The sequence below is a fragment of the Cyphomyrmex costatus genome, unplaced genomic scaffold (genome assembly GCF_001594065.2).
Source record: "Cyphomyrmex costatus isolate MS0001 unplaced genomic scaffold, Ccosl1.0 scaffold344, whole genome shotgun sequence".
Classification (NCBI taxonomy): Eukaryota; Metazoa; Arthropoda; class Insecta; order Hymenoptera; family Formicidae; genus Cyphomyrmex; species Cyphomyrmex costatus.
The window spans coordinates 1,270,858-1,294,142 of record NW_017277600.1 but is presented as its reverse complement, the minus strand read 5'-3'; the positions used below and the strand labels follow the sequence as shown (position 1 = coordinate 1,294,142).

At 30.0% G+C, this 23,285-nt stretch overlaps 4 protein-coding genes across 4 annotated transcripts; 2 read left to right on the top strand and 2 right to left on the bottom strand.

Annotated features, from left to right (window-relative positions):
* Positions 1 to 88: 88 nt before the first annotated feature.
* Positions 89 to 1,924, bottom strand: CycY (cyclin Y). The gene is made up of 4 exons (XM_018542755.1): positions 1,590 to 1,924; positions 1,301 to 1,521; positions 555 to 841; positions 89 to 478 (listed from the first exon to the last, which is right to left on the bottom strand). The coding sequence occupies exons 1-4, from the start codon at positions 1,819 to 1,821 to the stop codon at positions 190 to 192; spliced, it is 1,029 nt and encodes a 342-aa protein (XP_018398257.1). The 5' UTR covers positions 1,822 to 1,924; the 3' UTR covers positions 89 to 189.
* Positions 1,925 to 3,060: 1,136 nt separating this feature from the next.
* On the top strand, positions 3,061 to 12,080 carry LOC108776196 (myosin-11-like). Its single transcript, XM_018542728.1, has 28 exons — positions 3,061 to 3,401; positions 3,550 to 3,732; positions 3,804 to 3,997; positions 4,369 to 4,384; positions 4,714 to 4,793; positions 4,994 to 5,171; positions 5,449 to 5,658; positions 5,787 to 5,927; positions 6,921 to 6,965; positions 7,478 to 7,597; positions 7,738 to 7,884; positions 7,988 to 8,038; positions 8,113 to 8,250; positions 8,329 to 8,424; positions 8,576 to 8,707; positions 8,788 to 8,898; positions 8,989 to 9,084; positions 9,156 to 9,296; positions 9,737 to 9,820; positions 9,946 to 10,038; positions 10,110 to 10,268; positions 10,337 to 10,429; positions 10,516 to 10,575; positions 10,845 to 10,934; positions 11,009 to 11,155; positions 11,319 to 11,414; positions 11,670 to 11,732; positions 11,809 to 12,080. Exons 1-28 carry the CDS (start codon positions 3,192 to 3,194, stop codon positions 11,971 to 11,973), a joined length of 3,339 nt encoding a protein of 1,112 aa, XP_018398230.1. The 5' UTR covers positions 3,061 to 3,191; the 3' UTR covers positions 11,974 to 12,080.
* A 975-nt stretch (positions 12,081 to 13,055) lies between these two features.
* Positions 13,056 to 15,750, top strand: LOC108776183 (ERC protein 2-like). The gene is made up of 9 exons (XM_018542713.1): positions 13,056 to 13,420; positions 13,538 to 13,783; positions 13,872 to 13,943; positions 14,060 to 14,197; positions 14,283 to 14,471; positions 14,547 to 14,693; positions 14,835 to 15,082; positions 15,190 to 15,382; positions 15,450 to 15,750. The coding sequence occupies exons 1-9, from the start codon at positions 13,079 to 13,081 to the stop codon at positions 15,654 to 15,656; spliced, it is 1,782 nt and encodes a 593-aa protein (XP_018398215.1). The 5' UTR covers positions 13,056 to 13,078; the 3' UTR covers positions 15,657 to 15,750.
* A 2,050-nt stretch (positions 15,751 to 17,800) lies between these two features.
* On the bottom strand, positions 17,801 to 23,285 carry Rab5 (RAS oncogene family member Rab5). Its single transcript, XM_018542726.1, is given in 7 exon segments — positions 17,801 to 18,054; positions 20,144 to 20,268; positions 20,628 to 20,844; positions 20,942 to 21,093; positions 21,182 to 21,350; positions 23,079 to 23,104; positions 23,107 to 23,285. Coding segments are annotated over 6 exon segments (729 nt in total). The 5' UTR covers positions 23,159 to 23,285; the 3' UTR covers positions 17,801 to 18,054; positions 20,144 to 20,155.

Sequence of the window (23,285 nt, the reverse complement as noted above, 5' to 3'; positions counted from 1 at the left end):
ATCAAATATTCTACAATATTAATTAAACAGAAGTGTAACACAAATGTTTGGTAGAATCCAAACAATCTTTTTCAAAAATCATTAAAATCGATCGGTAACAATAGTTTACAAAATTTCACATACCTCCATTTAAAATCGGAGCAGTAACCATGCGCCTGTGTTTACATCCGTTTATATCCATACATATGTTTAGGATAAAATAGCAATGCTACGTCTAGGTCCACCTATGCATACATTATCTAAGCTGGACCACTTTTTAATACCAGTACGTAGAGCCTCGGCTGTAACCTTATCTTCGTAAACTCTGGACATAGCTTCCAGCTTCTGCGCCTTTTCCTTACTTAGTGGTTCACTAGGGAATGTTAATTCGTTCGCTTCCGCGAGTGTACGAAGATCGAAATAATATTTAGCATACACACTCGAAGGAACATTTATGTTAAACTGCAGCATCTCCAAAAACTGTCTCTCTAATTCGTTCCTAATTAGAAATTACATAATTATTTTCATAAAATAAACAAATACAATAATCTAAATATAATTGAAAATAGACTTACATATCTTCCACCGTAATGTCTTTTAATATTTGACAATAATCCACATTCCATACCGCCTGATCGTCCCAAACTTTGGACGCCAATAAAATAGCTCCAAGTACTATACGTTTCCAGTTAGCCGGTGTTATGTCTATTTCTGCATAAGTAAGTAGGCGTTCAAGATAAACCAACGTTATGATGGCACATTCAGCAGTAAGCTGAGCGGCATTAAACAGAGTCCTTATAAATTTATATATCTGCTTGTGCTCCGGATTATGTTTATCATAATCCTCTGAAACACCATCCCTCTGAAAGATAGATTTCAAGCATTGTTCCATAATTTTGCACAAGAAAATCTTAAGACTTTTTTCTACATCAATTATGTAATTGACATTAAATCAGTAAATATCAGAAAATATAAAGACATATAAAAACAAAATAGAAATAAATTACTGGTCTAGAGAAGCAGCTAATACACTAGGCGTTTTCCACTAAGAAACACAGATGACACAGTGTAACACAATAACATTTATCCTTGTTATTTGCCAACGTTAGCCTAATACTTTGTGTCATATGATCAAACTTTTTAAGCTTGTTGTTTGGCAATAAGACAGAGAGGTTTTCGAATCTTTTTGTCCTACAGTTAAATAATTTAAAAAATTTATCATATGACACATGTCATATCAATCTTAAACAAAGATGAAATGATCATTGTGTCTCTTGTTAGAAAGCACCAACAATCTCTTGTATAATTTGACGTTTATTACCGTTAATGGATGCAGTTTCTCATCGAATATATCGATCTGTCGCTGCGAAGTTCTATTCTTAATATGATAATAAACGGCTAAGGCAACACATTTGACGGTATTTTTCAAGTTAGGTTGTGAAACCGTGCTGTCATCTAAATATATTGTACTGCAGCTGCTACTCTTCTTCAAAGGCCTTGTATCTGCTATTTGATGTTGACTCTTCTTCCTCACCATGCCATCTAGAAAAGAGACCGGGGATGATTAAATATGTAATATGAGTCTGCTGTTTCTGCTAAAATATACCCACTTTCGATAGCTTGCTTGGAACGCTCCATAAAAATAGTTCCCGCACATGGGTGTAACGACGGATCGGAGTCCCAGTCTTCTGGCTCACGTTCACTGATATGTTGCAAATTATTAACGCTAATCCCACCTTCTGGCAAGTGTTCCTCTAGGTTGCACGTGGTGCTCTCGAGCCCTACCTCCTTGCGTCCAACCTGTGGACTGGAGTAGACGCAACAGCTATTCTTGTTCCCCATGTTCCCATGTAAATTCTAACCGGGTGCTAGGTGCCCCTGTGCTTCCCGCCTGTCGCACTTGGCGCGCGTGGTCGCGCTCAGTCTCAGTTTGCACGCGGGGAGAAACGCGGGCTGCGTGAATCAGAGCCGCGATACGCGGAAGCAGTACGACGTTCTTGGCTTGACGTTAGGTAGGTAGATAGATAGGTAGATAAATAGGTAACACCTCACATTTCGTTGTGCGATAAACGATCAGCTGACAGGGCAGTTCGTGCGACTGGTAACGCGACTCGCTCGTCCACGACTCGTCTGGCTCATGTCGGCGACGCTCGCCAAAAAAAGCAGCTCGCTCGACGGGGACCTCCTCGCGTCCCGTTTCTCCGCTAAGAGGAGAGCTCCCTCTTTCACTCCTTCTCTTTCCTTTCCCTCTCTCACTTCTCTCCCTCTCTCTCACTCTCTCTCTCTCTCTCTCTCTCTCTCTTTGGGGAGGACCGACGTTCGTCAGAGAACGAGGCGGCAACGCGGGCAACGCCTCGGTGCCGCGTTCACGTCGGCCGATCTTACTTTTGGCTTTATGGTCGCACCTGAGCTACGCGGTCGGCCGCGGACGCGACTCGTAACGCGATTCATTGTCACCACACGGCAATCCCATCCTCGTCGCGGGTCTATCCGGCTCGCACTCCGAGTACCCCGTACCCCGCAAACGCGCTCCACGAACTGCGACTGCGAACCATGGTGGAACTCAGGTGGAAGACGAGCCGAACATGCGCGCCTTGCACCGTTCAACCTGCACCGTACCGCAGTCGCGCGACGCCTTGCAAAAACGCGTATAATGCATTATTAATCGGTATTAAATTTTAACAAAAATTTCTAATTATATACTGTAATTTCTGATTATTCGTTGTCCCTGGTAATCAGTGATCATTTTATTTTTATTTATATTATTAAATACTATCTGTTTTTTCTGTTCCTTTTAAAATGATAGATTTAAACACACACACGTCCATGGGACTATACACTCCATTAACCGTTATAGATAACATACAAAATATATAGTATTTTCGTATCTATATTCATATACGGTATTTTTCAAAAATATGGCCTCAGATCCAACATTATACCCGATTCTCACCACGCGGCCACCAATCAGAAACTATTTATTATGAATGCTCCGCCGTTACCAGCTGTTTTCACTAGAGTGAGTTCTTATATCACAGGATCTCTAGTAAACACTGGAGCACCGCTCTCGTTATACCCTGTACTTTGACTCACTCATGAACGACATTGCGATCGCTAAAATGGAGATAGTGTGTTGACATTGATTCGCATTCTCGTCGAATCCAGGTGTAGGGAGACTTAAATCTATTCAGTGATCGCATTCGCAGAAAGCAATGTACTCGATCAGCTCCAATCTGTCAAGCTCTACGGATGCGAGTGACGTCCCGACCGTTAAGCGGGACCCGGACTGTAGAACAGCCGACGTTGGCGAGCCGTGCGGAGAGATCGAGGGTCTACGTATCCTCGATGAGTTTCGCAAATTGTACGAGAGTCGCATCGAAAAGATCGATCAGGAATCGATCGGCGATTCCGATCGAGTCTCTGTAAGCAGTAGCTTTGTTATTAGTTTGCATTTATTGTCAATTCTATCTGTACTTTTTATGTGTACAGTCTTTAAATTCTCTTAATTGCGGCTTAGTAATTATTTTTTTATTTGTATTTGAAACGGTTCATCAAACAATTCCTTTGCAGATGAAGTTACAAGTAATGAGCAACTGGATCAAAGATTTAGGAGAACAAAATGCGATGTTAGTGCATACAGTAGAGGATTTGGAGCAGGCTGCGTGTAGTAGAGTTAAATTACTAGATGAGAAACTAAAACAATCGTCGCAAATGGTCGTGGATAATTTAACAAGATCTGATTATTCAGAAAAAGTAAGAGAGATTATTTAGTTTTGTTTAATAATCTCATCATGAAATCAAGACATATCGTCTCTATGTTATAGGCTTTAAATACACTTTCGAATCGCGTCAGTCAGCTGGAAAAGGACGAGGAATATTTACAACAAAAAATAGAATATCTGCAAAGTGATATTAGGGGATTATTAGAAGTGATTCGTCGTGCGCGTCGGCAAAACGTTTGGAGCCTTGAAGGTATCAAGTTCTTTGAGATTCAACCTGAGGATATTCCAGTTCCAGAGTAAGTTAATCACTTGTTATCAATTAATCCTCATGATCCAGCTGGAGATTTGAAGATCCAGATAAATTTTCATTCTTGAATTATTCTGCCTTAAATTCGGACACATAGAAAAGTGAAATCATTTTTGATCATACTGTAAAATTGTATTCTTAAATGTTCAAAGAATGTATTAAAATTTTTTTTAGATTTTTTAGAATTCAAAAACTTAAAAAAAAAATACAATCAGGTATTCCAGTGATCTGGTTGGATTAGGAAAGTAGTGAAAAAAATGTTGGACCATGGAGGATTAACATAAGATATTTTGCTATATTTTTATTATATATTGCATTATCATAAAGTATTTAATGACAAATTTTTTTGTGTTGTTTCAGCTGCATCTGCAATCAGGTAAATATGTGTGTAAATGCAGCCAGAAAGCTCCGATTTGTCCTAGATATAGAGCATGAAAAATTTCAGAGATCAAGTTGCTTGTTAAGCAAAAGCATGTAATACTGTACCATGTATTCACGATACAAGATCCAAAAGTTTTTCTTAGCTCCCTACACCTTTATTAAATTGAAATTATAATCATATACACATACACATATATACATATATTTGTGTTGAATAAACTGTCAGTAGCCCCATTTGCTGAAGTATTATATTTTTGAGAAATCTTGATTATTATATTAATATATTTTATATATTATATTTAATTATATGTATCTTCAAATTAGGAACAGACAGATACTGATCATATAAAATCTTTGAATCTGCAAATAGAACAACTTCAGGAAAATGAAAGCAAAATGATCAGGTAAGATGTGAAAATGTGTGTTATATGTAACATTATTATTATTTCTTAAATATTTATAATTTATTTCAAATCTTTATATTTGTATAGACCTAAATATAATTCTGTTCTTATCACATTCCTATATTTTTTAATTTTTGTTATAAAGTTTTTATATTCATATTTATATCTTTCTTTTAAACATATGTAAACACATTTTCCAGATCTCAATTGGAATTGGAAGGAAAAATAGCAGATCTTACAACAGAACTGTCAATAAAGGATGATACTATAAAAAAATATGTTTCTAGACTTCAGTGTTTTTGCGAGAAACTTAAGGAACATGCTAAACAAACGAATGAAGTTATTAATTATCCACTAGTTTTTGATCAAGATTCTAATGTAAGTGCATTTTTTATAATTATTATGCAGATAGAAATTTATTTTAATGAGTTTTTGAATTTGTTTCTGGGATTCCTATAGAGTTAATCTAGAGGCAATCATGTTGTAGCATAAAAATTAGAAAGAGCAAAGACCAACTCTAATATATTGTAATAATTGCTTTTGTTGCTATTTGTTTGCTAAGCTTTACATTTTATAGGCAAGATATAAGATATAGCTTGTGCATATTCAATATTAAAGATTGAAAGAGTTTTTTTAAATTTATGTTGCTGTTCAGATTATCTTAACACCTGACATTCTGGAAAGTGTACTAGATGCGAAAGATAGGGAAAACAAGAACTTACTTCGACAACTTCAGGATGTTGAATCTAAACTTATAGTATATTCTTACGAAAACAATGTTGATACAGTTAATTTACAACTACAACTGGAAGAAAAATGTAAGAAAGTTCAACAATTGGAGGACAAAATTAGTCGCCTCGAAAAAGTTAGTTTATTACATTTAAAAAAATTAATTTTTTGTATAATTTTATTGTTGATATAAGTTTTAGTTATATACATATATGTATATATATGTACTCTGTTATTTTTATAGATATATTTTACTGATTTTAGGAAGCTGCAGAAACAAAAGATACATTGACGGCTGAAATTGTAGCATTGGAAAAACAAAATTATCATGCTAATATGGGTAATCTTTTAAAGGATGACTTGATTAAAGAAATGCGCAAAGAATTGAAGCAAACGACTTTAGAGGTACGACGCATATCTGTAAAGTTTTTAATGTAAATCTACAATTTTCTACATTTGTAGAAGACTTTACCCATCTTCCGATCTTGCAAGTATAATTCCAATAATCGTATCACTGCTATCACTAAGATGAAAACATCCCAAGAGTCCCCTGAGCAATTTCCAGTATCAAGCCTCCTACATATATCCACACAGCGAAAGAACGATTTTGCATTTTCACATGATGATTCTGTCTTATTAAACTGTGGCAAACAAAGTCTATCAACGATTAATACAAAGTTACAAAATAGATTGCTCAATCTACAGAGCCATTCTCGACTTCGCGTAGATACTCAAATTGGTCGATATAAATGCATAAAGAATATTGATAAAAAACTTCTACAGACTGCTAGAAAATTGTCACCTCCGTGTAAAGATAACAATTTACCAGATTGAATTACAACAAACACTTATGTTTAGTCTATAACATGTTCAAGATAATATTAATGATTCATTTTTGAAATAAAGTGAAATGAATTTAAATTACTGCATCAAGATATCTTACAAATTTAAATATTTTTAAACAAAATTTGATATTCTCTGATAAGAATTTTTAGAAACAAATGTGCGAAGTAAGGTAAACACAAATTTTTATACTTTGCTCATTATTTCTCCTTTCTAAAATCCGTATGAAATAGTATCGATAATAAAATTAATCTATAAAGATGCACTTTTAAATAAATAAATTATAAGATATTTAGATTTTAAATAAATTAATTTATGCATTTATGAATTAGTATGCAATTTATCATCACAGTAATATGTGTTTAAAGTAAATTTATTCTCTTTTATACAATATCTATAAAAACAAGAATGTAAATCAACATGATTGCCTCGCTTACAAGTTAATATAAATTCAAACATAAACCTTCATACAATAATATATATAGTAATTTTATTTGTATATATATGTATAGTTTCATCAATATATATATATTTATTTTTTTAACGTGATTTCAGGATACATCTCGAAAAGTCTGCATTGATGTGAATAATTTTCCAGAGGTCAGTCAAATTAAATGCAAACATATATAATATAATGTTATATATAAAAATAATGATATTTTTTGTTTAATTAGAAATATTTTTCACCTTCAATAGATACTTTATAGTCTAATAAGATTTATTTATGCAATATTATATGTTTTAATTTTGTGGATGAACGACCCTATTTGTGATTACCTCCTTTTATTTTTTAAACTGTTTAATTTTTATGAAACTCTCTTGATCTATGGGATAATTTGGTAACGCTTTATTCTGATTATTATATAAATCTGAGATTAAAAATTCAAAATTCAAAATAGTTTAACAGAGGTCTAATAAAGCGGATAAAATAAAAAAAAATTTAATCAACGTAAAACTCAATTATAGGAAATTTTTAATTACAAAGTAAAACATTTAGTTTTCAGTTTCGTTTTACCATTTTTACCATTTAAAAAAGTTATTTATATTTATTTACATGTGTACGCGCGTTTCTAAAAATTTAGACATAATATAATTATCTAATTTATTTTTAGGATGAATTTATAACATTTCTAAGGAATACAAAAACACATGTACAGAAAGAATGTGAAATCTTATCGGATTTGAAGCTCGAACTCGGGAAATTTGTAAATAAATTGACTACTAAAGATGAGGTAAAAACGTTGTTTCTTTGTAACAGAGTAACAAAAAGTAAACATTATTATAGAATATTATTCATTATTTTGAATTTATTCTAGCAAATAAAATTAAATAATTAACATTTTTCCAAAATACAAAAATACATATTTTCTAGATGGATGATTGTACCATACCTAACAATTGCATAAGTAAGAACAAACTTTGTACAAGTGACATGTCAGACAAACTGGTCAATTGCATTGAAATTATTACTAAAATAGATTTAGAGAGACAAAAGGAAATTACTGTTTTTGATTGTATGGTATGTGTGTAGTATAACAAATATCGATTTTATTTAGTGATTATTTTGTGAGGATAACCACACTATTAAATTGACTTTAATCACACATACTTTCTTTTCCTAGATAAAGAAAGAAGAAAATCGTTGTGCATGTGGTGATTCTAAAAATATTAAAGTAAGATATGCATATTTTGATACTTTAATATTTTTGTGTTATACTACAAAATTTAATAATACGTCTTCTTCTAGTCAAACATGAACAATGCACGGCAATTTAAATTGATGGAAGAATTTAGAGTTTGCACCGTGGAAGCTCAAGCAGCAACAGAGGACATTCGCGAGGAGATAAGCACTGTTGTTTCAACATTTAATTCACGACACCAGAATGTACGTCTGGATCAATAAATAGACTGGCGTAAGTTTGTGATAAAATTAGCGATTGATGCTAAATTAATACATTTTTAGTATGAAGAATTGAACAAGATGGTAACTAGTGTGCAAAGTTACTTGACAAGAACACGAGAAGGATTAATAGAAACAATCAACAGACTAGAATTACAAGTAATATTTTTTATACGTATAATATATCAAAATATATGCTTCTCTCATATCATGAATATCATTGAAATATACAGTTCTAAGTTACAATATAAATTAATTACAATTTTATTACTGCAATCTACTATTGAAAAATGTCTTTCTTTTTTATTAGGAGGAGGAGAGATTAAGGCATAGCGAAAGAATCGTGAGTGGCAATCTTAAATTGAAGGATACAAAGAATGAAATTAATCATGTTCAATCAGAATTGTCTCGTTACATTAATGATATGAAAGAGAATATACAGGTTCCGAATATTTATTAAATAATTATTTTAAACACTTTATCGATCATTTTGTCATATATGAAGTATAAAATGGATTTTAGGGATGTAATGAATCCGAATATACAGAAGCATACATCAATAATGATTTACTAACTATGGTAACGGAAGAAGTTGAACAAATATTGACAAATTTGCAATTATTTCAAACTCAGGTTGGTTTAGAAAGAAATCAGAAGAAAAGCAGCTTTTGTTCAAACTTAACAATATATTGATCTGAGTATTATATAGATATTATCTTTTAGGGAGGTTGTGTGACGTCAATACTAAAAGGATTAAGAAGTCAGCTGTGTACTATAGATAGCTCTTTAAAGGATTTACAGAAAAAAACCTGTGAAGTCGTAAGTATCTTAAGAAAATGTACACACATTTGTAAAAATAATATCTTATATATTTTCCATTTTTTATGCAGTTGTTAAACAACGAAATTGCAAAAACGACATTCTGTGAAAGGGAATGCAGATTGGCTAAATTCGAAGAAGAAATCGATTGTGCACATACAAAAATGCAAGATGTGTTAGAAACGTTTCTTTCCACAAAACAGGAGGAAAAGGTTATTATTTAAAACTTTTATGTATATTGATTAAAAGGATTGTTTAAATTTGATTAATATTTTTTAGAAGAAAATTTTTTTTACATATAAATCCAAATTTTTAATTATCAATTTATTAATTTAAATTATTTTATATTTTAAATAGTTGATTTTTTAAATGCTTTATAAATTTTGTTTATATTTAAAATTAAATTATTGATATAGAACGAAATACTTTTTCATGTAATAAAAAAAATAAGTTTTTTCATTCAAGTATAAATATAGATAATATACAAAAAAAAATTACTAAAATAATTAAATGATTAATTTAATATAAATATTATTTTACAATTTTCTCATTATACCTGCGATAATCAGGTATTAAAACAAGTATAATTATTGTATCAATGCTTTTTTTATTTTTTAATTCATCATGTATATCTATATGCTATGCTTTGTAGGAAGTAAATGATATAATAAAAACGAAAGAAGATTTACATAAATTAAGAAAGGATTATGATGATCTAAAACTCAACATGATCCAGGTAATTGAATTTATATTTTGGAAAAAACTATATTTAACAAATAAATTATTCGTTAGTTGTAACAATTTATGCGCAAATTATTTATTAACCAACTTAAATGTAGTATTATATGTATATGTTTGTAGCAAACATGCCAAATAAAATATGATGAAAGATTAAATAAATGGAAAAATCGTATAACTGATTTAGAAGACCAAATTCGAATGTTGCAACATGAAGTAAATATTAATTCACATTATTAAACACAAAATTTTATTTTCAATTTTGAGTTATACAATTTCTTTAACAGGCAAAATGTAAACAAGAAGCAATTAATTTTTTAAAGAATAATATTCACTCTATAGAGAAGGAACTGATTGCTACACGAACAAAGGCAGAAAATTATAGACAATGTCACAGCAAAGATAATATAGAATTAAAAAAGAAGATAATAGAACTAGAAAATACCGTAAGTATTATTTACTTTTTCCACATATACAATTATTATTGAGATAGATGCTGACATTATAATTTTAGATCAAAACACAAAAAGAAGTAGAAAATGATCTTAGGAAAAATTTAAATAATGTAGCGAATATTAAAAAATCTGCAGAAATTTCAAATGCTTTTGTAAGTAATTTTCCAATTATACATATTTTTCCAATTATACAAATTTTCTTTTTTTTTTATTAAAAATCTCCATTTTTATTGTAAAGCATACGGAGTGTGACACAGAAACAACACTTTTACGTTGTGATTATCCGTCCAAACATGAGGTAACTATTGAAAGTATATATAGAAATTAATACTTTTTGCTATACATTTATATGGAAATTTTATGATAACAGTAAGAGATATACATTTGCTTTTAAAGTCTTTATAAGATAATAATATTATATAATATAATATATATAATAATAATAATATTTGTATTTGTATTATATATGCACATGAATATTATTAAACACCAAAATTGCTTTGACTAAAAATGACATTTCTCTTTTTATTTTTATTGAATACACATAATATTTGCATTCTTTTTCAGAATATATCTCACTTGTTTAAAACTATACAAGATGCTGTGCAATCTGCAAAATTGGCAGTTCAAGACTTTGAAAGTGAACTTAAAAAATTGGTTTGTATCTTTTCATTGTTATCACATTAATATTAAGTAATGCTACAGAGATTACTATGAATCTCTATTTACAGATACGTGATGAATCATCTCTTTCTTCCGTTTCGGCAAAATCTGCTATGACTTTGACCGATTCGTTAGGAAAATGTAGAGAAAAACTGGATACTTGCTTTCACGAATTAAGCAAACTTAAAAGTGCTGTATATTCTAAAGAAAAACTTGTAAGTTATGTTTATTGTTTTTTATATAAATCTATAAATAGTGCAAATATATATGAATATTTATATCTTGTATCTGAATAAAATTAGACCTTATTTATGAATAATTACATATAAAAGCATTACTTATGATTGAATGTAAATTAAAGAATTTAATTCATTTTAGTTAGAAAATATGGAGGAAGTCGTACGGATACAACGTAATTCATTGACAATGAGCCAAGCGGAAGTAAAAGATCTACATCAAAAGCTGCAAGAAAAGGTAAATTGATTACATGTTTTTTTAAATAAGCAAAAGATGTTATAATACTATATAAGAATAGTTTTTGAATTGAAGATCATAATATCATTTTTAATTGAGAGTTTTAATTGTTTCTCATAATTGTTTACGTTTTTTTCAATGTATCTTGTGTATTAAACGTTAATTAAATGCAAACACGAAAATTCTGTCTGCTTATCAAGAATAAAATTTTAAGGTATGTATGATGTTAGAATATTAAAAAAAATCTGTTTACAGATAGATAAACAAAGTCTTACAATCGTGCAATATGAAAGAGAAAAGAATGAATTGTTGAAGCAGGTTTGTCTTTTCTTTTCGTTATCTTGCTTAGTTGTGAAATAAGATTTATTTTTTAACATTGTGCGGTGTATTACAGAATGAACTTCAAATACAAACTATTGGGCATTTACAAAATGCCGTTGTTGAAGCTAAACGAAATTTGGATCAGATGACTCATAAAACGATGAGTGATGTGAGTGAGCTGATGAGGCCAACGATATCGTCTGCAGCCTTTAGTCATAGAAATGTGCATGATGTTTAAATATAAATTATAAATAGTTAAATTGCCATATAGTTTTTTCGCGTTAATATGTATTTATTACAATTGTAAATATTGTCGATATATAAATGCTTATTAAAAATATGATTCACAAATATGTGGACTATCACATTTCTCTTTGCCTTTAATTTACATTTACGTTGTGATATTGCGAATGCTAAGAATACGAGTGCCATGCATGCCGTTTGCTCATTAATTAAAACATTTTGAAGCTTTTGTGATACCATATTTGAATATCCTGTTTACAAAGTGACAAGAGATTGTGGCATGTACAAGCGTAACATGCTGCCTGGATTAACATGTTAGGTGATCAAGTTGTAGCTGTTGCATTTTGCAGTTAACAAAATAATATGAACTACGTTCGTGCGTGAGTGTCCTACTTCTAAACTTAAAAAATATAGATTGTACAGAGGAATATATTATAATATCTTTACAGCTTTGTAAGAAGGATGAAACTATACGTCAACTAATGATACGCATCGATGAGACGCAAGATCAATATAACGAATGTTTCACAGAGGTAAACAGAAATCACTTATATTAATCAGAAATTATATCTTGATTAACATAATTTTTCTAAATATTAATTTATATTTTTTACACGCAAAGGCAACTAATCAAGACATTCTGCTGGACTTGCAACGAGATGCTATTGAAAGTCTACATGAAAGGATTCGTTGTCTGGAGTATAATAAACGTTTAATTGCTATTACTTTACATGCAATATATTATTCAATTTTAAGCGGAATACAGGTATAAGTAAACAAATGTTTTATTTTTAAATAATCTATATTTCTGTGATAGTTGAAATAATAAGAGATAATGTGTATTTTTAATAAAGAAATGTGCATGTCGAATAAGTATTGTTTTTTAAAATAGGTGTTAATGAATAGTTTTAAAAATTATGGTATGTCACGGATCTTTTATGAAAGTAACGTTATCTGAATCTTTTCAGGAGCAAATACGCGATCATGTAAAAAATTTCCGAGAACTGAAATGGAAGGTAAATTATTAGAAATATTTATATTCTACAATGAGACATTTCTACTTTATGTGTATGTGTGTGTATAAACGTATTTTGTTACAGATGGATAGTTTCATGCAGACGAAGGATTGCTCCAAAAACAAATGCACAAATAAATCATGCATAATATACCTTGAAGATAAAAACTGCGATACTCGAGATTTGGAGTGCTCAAGCAGCACGGTTAAAAAAACAGAAATAAAAAATATCGCTGAAATACAAGAATTAAAAGCAGAATTGCAAAAGATGAAAGATACAGAGTGCGATTTAAGGTGCGAAAATCAGCAACTTGAAACCAATCTACAACATCACTTATCAGAAACTGATAGTTTGATGAAGAAAATAGAACAGAGAGAAACTGAATATGAGGAACTTTTATTGAAGTTGGAAAATGGGAAAAAAGAGGTGATCACATCTAAACTCTATTTTTTAATTTTTTAATTATTTTCTTATCGTATAATATCGAAAATTTTATGGATATCTATTTTTCAAAGTGAATTTATTAATGTAAAAATTTTATAGATTAATATGTTAAATGATCGAGTGATTAATAGTGAAGAAATTATTAAAAATCAATCTCACGAAGTTGAAAATCTTCGGAAGAAGTTACTTATAAATGATCAACAAATGGAAAATTTGTCAGAACAGAATATATCGGAGCATGAAATGCTAACTGTTCTATGTGATAGAATAAATTCTCTGAAAATTTTACTACAAGAGAAATCGGATAACATGGTTAAATTACAAGCCGATTACGAATTACTTAAGGTATGTGGCTAATTGTATTGATATTTTATATAAGCATATAATAGAAAACGACTTCCATGTATTCAGACATTTATCACATTTGCTTCAGAATGAAAATTCTATATTAAAGAATCAAAATAACATTATACAAGCTCAAACCAAAGAAGATATTTTAAAGTTGAAAGAAAGGGTAAATATATACATAATAGATTATATTTTTATTTAAAAAAAAGAGATAAATATTTTATTACTTTTTTGTAATAAAATATTCATCTCTTTTTTTTTAATCTTATTTAGCTGAAAGAAGCACGGATAAAATTGCGTCAGACAGAAAACAATTGTCATCAAATGGTTGAAGATCTCAATAAAATTCGAAAACAATTAATATCTGCAACAAAACGAGAAAATGATTTACAAGAATCATTAGCGATTATGGTAATACTTTTTTTTATTTGAAGCAAATATTTTATTAAAAATATGTTTAAAAATTCTTCATAAAAATTGTGTTTTTATTATTTAGAAAAAAGATTATTGTTCTAAGATTGAAGAAATAGAAAATGAAGCAGTTCGTTTTCGCGATTTAGTGAATAAATTAAGTGAAGAATTGGAAGAGACCAAAAGGATATTGGCATCGAAAGATATTGAACTTTGTCAAGCGCAAGATGAGTGTAAGAATTATGCTGATCATTTGAATACCACGCGTCAAGATGTAAGCTTACATATTATCTAATAATTTCCTATTGAAATAAATGGGCAATATAAATCTTTGATTTGATATTTCTAGCTTGAGAGAGAAAAAGAGGAATTAACAAGGACTGAAAATGTAAATCGTGACTTGATTCAACAATTGCAGGAATACATGAAAGAGACTTACCATCTTGACCGACAGAAAATTTCACTTGAACGAGATAATTCTACATACATTACCGAGGTACGATACTCTTTTCGGTCTCTTGAACAATGAATATTAATTTGAATATTTCTTACGCTATATATCATAATCAGTACATATAATTATTCCCATTCCAATCATATAATTATTAATTATATTCCAAGCTATTGTGTTCATTAGTTACAAGATATGTGCAAATCTTTACACGAGTTAAAAAAGGAATGTCACTTGAAGACCCGATCTTTGACATATATGTCAGCTGATTTAACTGAAACAGCAATGAGTAGATCAAAACTTTGCAAAGAATCTCAATATATAGTTTCATGTATTCGTGACTGTATGGAGCAACAGAAAAAATACAATGAAACTCTGTCGAAAAATTTGAAAAATAAGCAACAACTTATAATGCAGCTTGTATTTGAGAAAAAGTAAGTATACAATACATTTAATAATTCGAAATGTTTCTCGTAATTATTTAAAATTAAAAATGCTTTTTTCCTATATTTAATATTAAATAAAATTTATTTTTCTTTAGAGCTTTATTAATTAAAATCCGAAAGATGAAACGAATTAATTTATTAGCGCAAAAATTGAAAAGAACTCATAAGTTAGCTGCCAGAAGTTGTAGAAAAGCGCACATTAACGGTTACATATCACCGTCAATTACAGCGAACCAGACTACGGATACTGATTTAGCTTCAAGCTTGAACTATACAAATTCACGAAAGGTTGGTATTAGTTAAAAACAAAAAGAAAATCTCAGCTTTACGATATTTAATTTACACATATCTTTAGAAATATTCAACGAAACCAATCAAGATTGGTCGATGTACATCAACATGTGGCAATTCATGGTGGTTTCCTAAAATGGAGCATTTAATAAATGAAGTTCGAAAAAATAATCGGTGGTGGAATGAAAATTTTAAGAATGGAACGGAATCTGATACTTCATTGGAAGACAATCGTGATTACGGTTATCAATCCTCTTCCACGAGCAAATGAAGGAAATTTATAGGAGATTTATTTTGATAAAGATTGAAGAAACGGTGTGATTAATTTGACGTTTGAATACAGAATGCAGAAATTTATAATGCGATTTATGTTAGTTCGTGCTGCTTTTTTTATGTAAACATAATTTTCTACATATGTATGTATATATATATATATATATATATATATAACCGAGTGTATCTATTTTTTAAAAATAAACAGACGTTTCTTGTGTAACATGTGCGATCATACCATTGTTCATTCATCTGTCAAAGGATAGCAATACAGTAATGAGTCACACAAACAAAATACAGCAATAATATGATATTTTCCAAATATATTTTACGAAAAAATTCAAGTATTGTTTCAGCTTGATCTGGCGTAAATATTTCTGTGCATTTTGGTGGATTCTGGAATTTTTAAATATGAAAGACAAATATATTCGTACGCGCTATACAAATTAATTAAATTGCTCGATATATAATTTAGTTACCATAACGGTACAATCAAGAACGCGCTCGAAAAAATATTTATATGTTTCCTCAGCTGTACTCCAATAGTTTGCAAGATAAAAATTGTGAGTAGAAAGTATTAACTTCATAACTGTCGCAATTTGTTCGTCAGTGAACAAGTTCTCCTAGAATATTATAAAAAAATAATCAAATATAAGTTAAAATACGTACATGAGTCTCCGTAGACGCGTAAATAATATATTTATAAGATAACAAGATATAATTTGCAATCAATTAAAATGTACTTATTAACGAAGTTAATGTGCAAACGTTTCTGAATGAGTTCTCTTCAATTCAAGAGATAAATATGTACAAACTCAATTTGTATATATTCTAATTGATTGTGAATCATACATTGTTTAAATTATAAATTATTGCGAATTATAAATATATTATTTAAATTGCAGAAGCGCGCGCTCATGTATAGGTATATTTTACTTTGCTTATATTTGATTTATTTTTGGAATATATAACTATTTTTTGTTTTTAATGAAAAGTAATATACTGATTTTGTAAAATAAATATAAATTATCAAATAAGAAAAGAACAGGTACTCTAAAACAAAATATCTAATTAAAAGTGTAAATTGTGTTAAATATTTTACTTGAAAAATGTAAAAGTTTGCCATAGAAGTTTTACAAGTATCTCTTTATTTTTCTCTTTATGCAGTGTATTAGCTAAAATTGTTTTTTCTGAAAGAAAAGAAGTATATTTATCATGTATTACTGGCAATCCTAATAATTTAATCAGAATTCAAGAAATAGTAAAATTGATTTTCGATCTTTTTGCTTTCTCATGTAAGTTACATCTTCAGGCGTTATCAATTTAAAAGATAAATTGCATCGACTATGCAACAGTACACTGTCAAGTTTCCAAGGTCTACATATAGCGTCATAATTTACTCGGGCATATAATGTATTTTCCTGAATAAAATATTCTGAACTTCTTGTATTTTATGTATATTATCGCATTCGTTTTATCAGACTCAGTACACAAACGTCATTCATTTCTATACCATATATTCCAATACTTTATAATGATTATAAATATGTTGGTATCTATTGAACACAGAAGCATATTAAAGTTGTATAGTACCAAGTGAATATATAAGTAAATCTATATTAACAAAAGATCTAATATCTTAAAAAAGAAACAATAATTGCCTAATTTTCTGTATCTATGTTCTATACAAAGTTCCGGTCAAATAAATGGGCAATTATCAAGAGCCGTCGTAATATTCACAAGTTTATTCTTTTTTTCCGTGTAATCATTTATAATTCATTATGAGTTGTCAATAAAATTAATATACAATATATTTTAGAGCAAGAAATTGTTATACGTGTTACAAACTAAGAAAGGAAATACATAGTAATAGCAGCAGGAATAGCCTCTCCTATCTTACAAGATCTCCGCGTGCCAAAAATTCATTAGATGTTGCATATTTTAAATGTATTGTTACTTTATCGGTATTTACGGTAATATTAACGGTGTATTATATTTTTATTAATTATCATTATTAATATTATTATTTATTATCATTAGCATTTATATATACTTATTACATATATAAATCATATTTATCTATATGATTTATAATATATAATGTGTATTTATATATATTTATATATTTATAACGAACACCGCCCATTACACTACTAGAATTACAAATGGGAGCTTTTTTTTACCACCTCTTAATAGATCTGATACTCAAAATAGATGATATATCGTCGATTACATTGAGACGCAGACTCTTAGTCAATCACTCTAGCAAAATGTTTGCGAATGTCCCACACAGTTCACTTCCCACTCTGTATTTTTCCCCTGTTGTGTGTGTCTTCTTCTCAAATTCATCGTAGCACACTTGTAGTGCACTTATCTTTGTAGATTATAGTACATATCTGTAATCAGAAATAGATAGCGCGTCTACTGCAATATTATTCTAAATACGTACGAATGCAAATTTAATTAATATAATTGAAAACAACATCGAGAGCAGTTTAGCTTAATTATGGTGTTACAGTTCAACAAAATTGTGTCAATAATGTTATGTCGAGGTGTAAACTTTCTCGGATATAATTAACAATTTACTTGCAACTTACCTAATTTAATTAAGAATCTCTGAGAAATAAATAATTTCCTCCGTAGAAATAAAACGGTAATAAATAATTATTTAAGTAGCATGTATATCGTTGTTAATTATTTTGAAGTGTAATACAAAATTTTTACAGCTTATGAACGTATGCAATGATAGTCTTTTTCGTTACATGTATGTAAATGATAAGGAGAATGAGTCACAATGTATGATTCCATAATGTACTGTATTACAATTGTTGAATATCTACAATGCACAAGACTGTAACTACTGTAAAACATTTTATTTACCTGGTGAATATTAAAAACTTCTCTATACAAGAATAATAGAACCTACCTGTGGTTTTTAACAGAATATATCTAGATACTCGTATATCATATAGCGAAAATAAGAATAAATATATAATTAGGATATAACAATATTAAAGATTGAAGAGAAGGATTGCACCCTGAGAATTTTCTTTTTTGTAACAATTTTAAACACTTTTACCTATTATTATTACAAAGTAATATTTCAGATATACGATCCAATGATACGAATCATTGCACAGGAAATGGGAGCATTATCGTAAATTACAAGAAACATTTCCACAAGCTTGCATAATAAATATCATGCACATGTATTCTTGTAGCACCTTTATCAGTCAGAAATTAGTATCCTCCGAGAGGAAAGGAAACTTTTACAAATTTATAATATCTATAAACATATAGAGTGTCATATAAACACTACAATGTGCTTAAGAGGGATATCTAGTGCCTTATATTAAATAACTTCTCTTTTTCGCGAAATTTTGAATAATACACTTAAATTAATCACGGATGAACAGATATACATACACGATAAAACGAGAAAATTAATAAAAAAGTATTATGCTTTTAGATGTATCTCATTTTTTGTACGCAAATAATGAAACTCTGTCTTTAATAAAGCTGTCACAGTAATGTAAATGCTATTTAAATCTAGTAGAAATATATTGAAAGAATATCAAAGATTTGCTATTAAAGACTTAATTAATAGCGATATATCCTTCAATGTGATAATTGTGTGAATAAAATAAAAGATTTTAGCTAAAGAATTATTTTAAGTATATATATATATATATATATCCAACATTATATTGGATATTTGTATGTATTGAATAATATACTGCTAAAAGAACAATTTCTGAGAAATAAGTATAGATACATTCTTAACATGAAAACATCATAAAATTTAGAATCGTTTTTTTCACATATACATTTGTGTGTTAACTACCTTTTAATTACAAGAATTGTCAATTTTTAGCTAAATATTATACAGCAATATTACAATTACATTTATATCCTGCATGTTATAAATTTGATGGTCATTCATATATATTGGACTTTCAATCCGCGCTATTTATCTTTTTATCAATTTTTTCAACCTACCTTTATATATCTACTTATAGTAAATATGTATAAAGGAGGCAAAAGTCAAGAGAGAATTATACGCTATAAAAAATATCATAAACATAACAAGAAATATAATATAATATACTCTATGAAATTGCATGACTACTCAGATACCCCATTATGACATACTAATACAAAAATCTGCTAAAAGCATTTTAAAGTGCAAATGTCTACTTCTATGCAATATCAAATTGATATATTCCCGTTTCCCCATTCTTCTTTTGATCGCGCTTTCAATTCATTATATATTCTAATATTATAAAAATATGTGAACATGTTACATTGAACATTTGATTCATAACATATTCATTAGGCATATATCAAATATTTGCTGGTTTCTCTCTCATTAATGGAATAATGTCTCTCATCAATTCAATTAATTTTAAAGATAGTATATATATATATATTCAAATATATGTAATGTAAAAATATATAGATACGAATATATTGTGAGACACATACGGATTTAGATAATCACTTGCAGCAATTGCCGGTTGCTGCCTTTTGCCCATCTGACTCGACTAGTCGACGGCCTTGACCACTCGTACTTGCACTTCCCGATTGTTCGTTTTTAGGAAGCTTTTTAGCTGTAAAAAGAAATATCTTGCTTTATCAAAACTGTGTCAACGTGTTTTGTAATCATAAGCATTTTTCGAAATTGTTTTTTGCTGTTTAATGTAACATAGCACCAACAGATGTAAAGTTGCAGTTTCACGTATTTCGAATAGTGATAACACGTAACATGAGATAGGATCATATTTCTGAGATTACTTATTATCAAATAAAACAGGAAATTTATATATGTAGTTTGAAGCTTAACTACTAATGTGAATATTTACATAACTTGAAAATACTAATATTACTTTTATAGTATAATTTGTATGCAATTACTGTGAATAATGTACAATTAAATTTTAACTGGAAAGAAGTAAAAATCACAGCTCACCAATTGCAAGGAATATGTCGTTAACATTCATTGCCGTCTTAGCAGATGTTTCCATGAAAAGAAGGCCATTTTCATCCGCATACGTTTGAGCTTCATCATACTCGACGACTCTCTTATTTGCCAAGTCTGCCTTATTTCCAGCTAATGCTATTACTATGCTCGGACTGGCTTGGCGCTGCAATTCTTTTACCCATGTTTGGGCACGTGAGAATGTATCCTAGTAAACAATTAGTTCTGTCATCTCGTTGATTCAACTTTGTTATAAACATTTGACTCCTTCAAACTCACATCAAATCTTAACAGATTACTCTTACCTGATTTGTTATATCATACACAACAATGGCTGCCTGTGCACCACGATAATACATCGGTGCAAGACTGTGATAACGCTCTTGCCCCGCAGTATCCCAGATTTCAAATTTTACAGTTGTGTCATCCAAACATACAGTTTGTGTTAGAAATGCAGCTGGAAATAATCATATTCATAATAGTAGCAATACAATGTAAAAAAAAATATGTAGCACTAAAGAGCAATTGTACATAAATATTCTTACCACCAATTGTACTCTCCTGGTACTCGTGGAACTGTCCTTTGACAAACCTTAAAACAAGACTTGATTTTCCGACTGCTGATTCACCGAGTAAAACTAGTTTAAACTGACAAATTTTTCCTTGTGTCGATCCATTCGGCCTTTGGGCCGTACCCCGAGTCGCCATGATCACCTAGAAAGAAAAATAATTTCTTAATTTTAATTGATTTCGCAATTTCATTAGTTGTTAGGTTGGTATCAGACTAAGTATTGAAGGATGAGATTAAAGATTAAAAGATTGAAGTTTGATCAATCAAAAAACAAAAGGAACCAAAATTTCTTGGCCTCATGGGTGAAATTTCAATCTTCAATGCATAGTCTGATTCTGGTCTTAACAATATCGCTAGCTATATTATTAATTAAAGAATATATTTATAGGCTATTTGAAGAGCATTCTTCTGTTTCACAATAAGTGAATCTTAAATCACGATAATGAATCTCTCTTCTTTCAGCTTAATTACATTTAAATGTTACAAGAGAGATATAGTAAGAGTAGAATGAAAAAATTAAAGTATATTAAAAGCTTAATATATCATTGTAATAATAATACTGTGTTTTATTAGAAATTTTTTAAAAGAGTATTTAGTAAAAAAATATTCTATAATAAAATACTTTAATAAAATTATGATTTTTATGTATATAATATAAAATATTAATATTACAATGATATTAAAGATATAATATAATTCCTGAAAACAAAATGAAGATACATCCAATGTTTAGATAAACATAAAAAAACTAATCTTTTTACAGAGTTAGGAAGCGTTACTTTTTCCATTATATTTCTATTACTTTTTATCATAAACATGGCAATTTTTTATGACTAAATACTAAGGTTGTGCTAAAGTTGGAAATGTCGACTTTTCGCACAGCCTTAGTGTTTAGTTATAAAAATTGCAACATTATTATCAAATTGTTTATTATAAAGTAACAAAAAAGTAACCAAAAAGTAAACTTGCCAATTTTGTCTTTTTATATAGAGAAGTGACACATTATAATATTTAATAAATTTCAGTTGTTATTGTTGCACACTACAGAAAGTTCAATTCAATAGAAGATAAACGTCTATTTATACTGGAGCTTTATACCTGACAGATAAGACTTCGTTTCAGGCATACAAGAATTAATTACAATATTTTTAGATTATCTGTGGCCTATGTACTTAGAAAAATCCAAATAGCAAATATAACAAGAGGATACAAACAAGATTTAAACGCACAACCAAAAGTAACAATCAATTAACAATCGCAAGAAAAACGTGCGCGGAGGCAGAGGATCATTTTAAGAGAAGACATTTGCATGAAATACGAATGCCCCAGTGATAAGATAAGAACGTTCAGAAAAACAACGATTGCGGGGTGAAAACGGTATTGAAATAAAAGAATTTCAAGATCCCAAGAATCAAGTTCAAGACGACGGACGAACGGCGACGCCGGCATGGGAGATCTCATGGTAGAAGCAAGTCGAATGAATCACTAACTAGTGACTCCGACGCGACTGTTACTCTCTACTGGAGTTAATTAAATAGAATCGACGGATTACTTACGCGTGCACGGTGATAAAAAGTCAAAGGTAGCTTAGCTTATTTGGAGGGGCGGTAGACATGGAAAACAGGCGAGGGCACTCATTAACCCATTAGGATCCGGCACTGTTAATTATATTATCCAATTAGTGTCAGCCTTAACGTCATCGAATACGTCCTTTGGTATTATTTTTTGGGGCGGGGGAGGGAGGGGGGAAGAGGGGCCGATGCACCCACTCTCTCGATTTTTACGCGGTACGATCACGAGATCCGAGTACATGCAAACGCTCGTGAAAAGGATCGTCGACGAGGAGAGCTCCGCTCGCGCGCTCTATGTACCGTCGTGCGAGCCGCCTGCCTGTCCGTCTCACCGCCGTGGCATCCGTCGACGAAAGGAAAAGCCACCGGAATGCGATCATGTACGTCACGCCGACACCTCTCCGTAACCTTGGGCACTCAGGGTGTTTATCGAAAAATTATGAGAAACCGTTAAAACGATGCATCGACGTAGCACGAAGGAGGAATGGAGAGAAACAGAGAACAGCC

Coding starts and splice junctions, on each gene's coding strand:
- CycY (XM_018542755.1), bottom strand. CDS start 1,821: ATGGGGAACAAGAATAGCTGTTGCGTCTACTCCAGTCCACAGGTTGGA. Junction 1,522..1,589: donor TTCCAAGCAAGCTATCGAAA/GTGGGTATATTT, acceptor TCTCTTTTCTAG/ATGGCATGGTGAGGAAGAAG. Junction 479..554: donor GACATTACGGTGGAAGATAT/GTAAGTCTATTT, acceptor ATTTCTAATTAG/GAACGAATTAGAGAGACAGT.
- LOC108776196 (XM_018542728.1), top strand. CDS start 3,192: ATGTACTCGATCAGCTCCAATCTGTCAAGCTCTACGGATGCGAGTGAC. Junction 7,598..7,737: donor AATTGACTACTAAAGATGAG/GTAAAAACGTTG, acceptor CATATTTTCTAG/ATGGATGATTGTACCATACC. Junction 10,430..10,515: donor CAGAAATTTCAAATGCTTTT/GTAAGTAATTTT, acceptor TTTATTGTAAAG/CATACGGAGTGTGACACAGA.
- LOC108776183 (XM_018542713.1), top strand. CDS start 13,079: ATGGATAGTTTCATGCAGACGAAGGATTGCTCCAAAAACAAATGCACA. Junction 13,784..13,871: donor CCGATTACGAATTACTTAAG/GTATGTGGCTAA, acceptor CATTTGCTTCAG/AATGAAAATTCTATATTAAA. Junction 15,383..15,449: donor ACTATACAAATTCACGAAAG/GTTGGTATTAGT, acceptor ACATATCTTTAG/AAATATTCAACGAAACCAAT.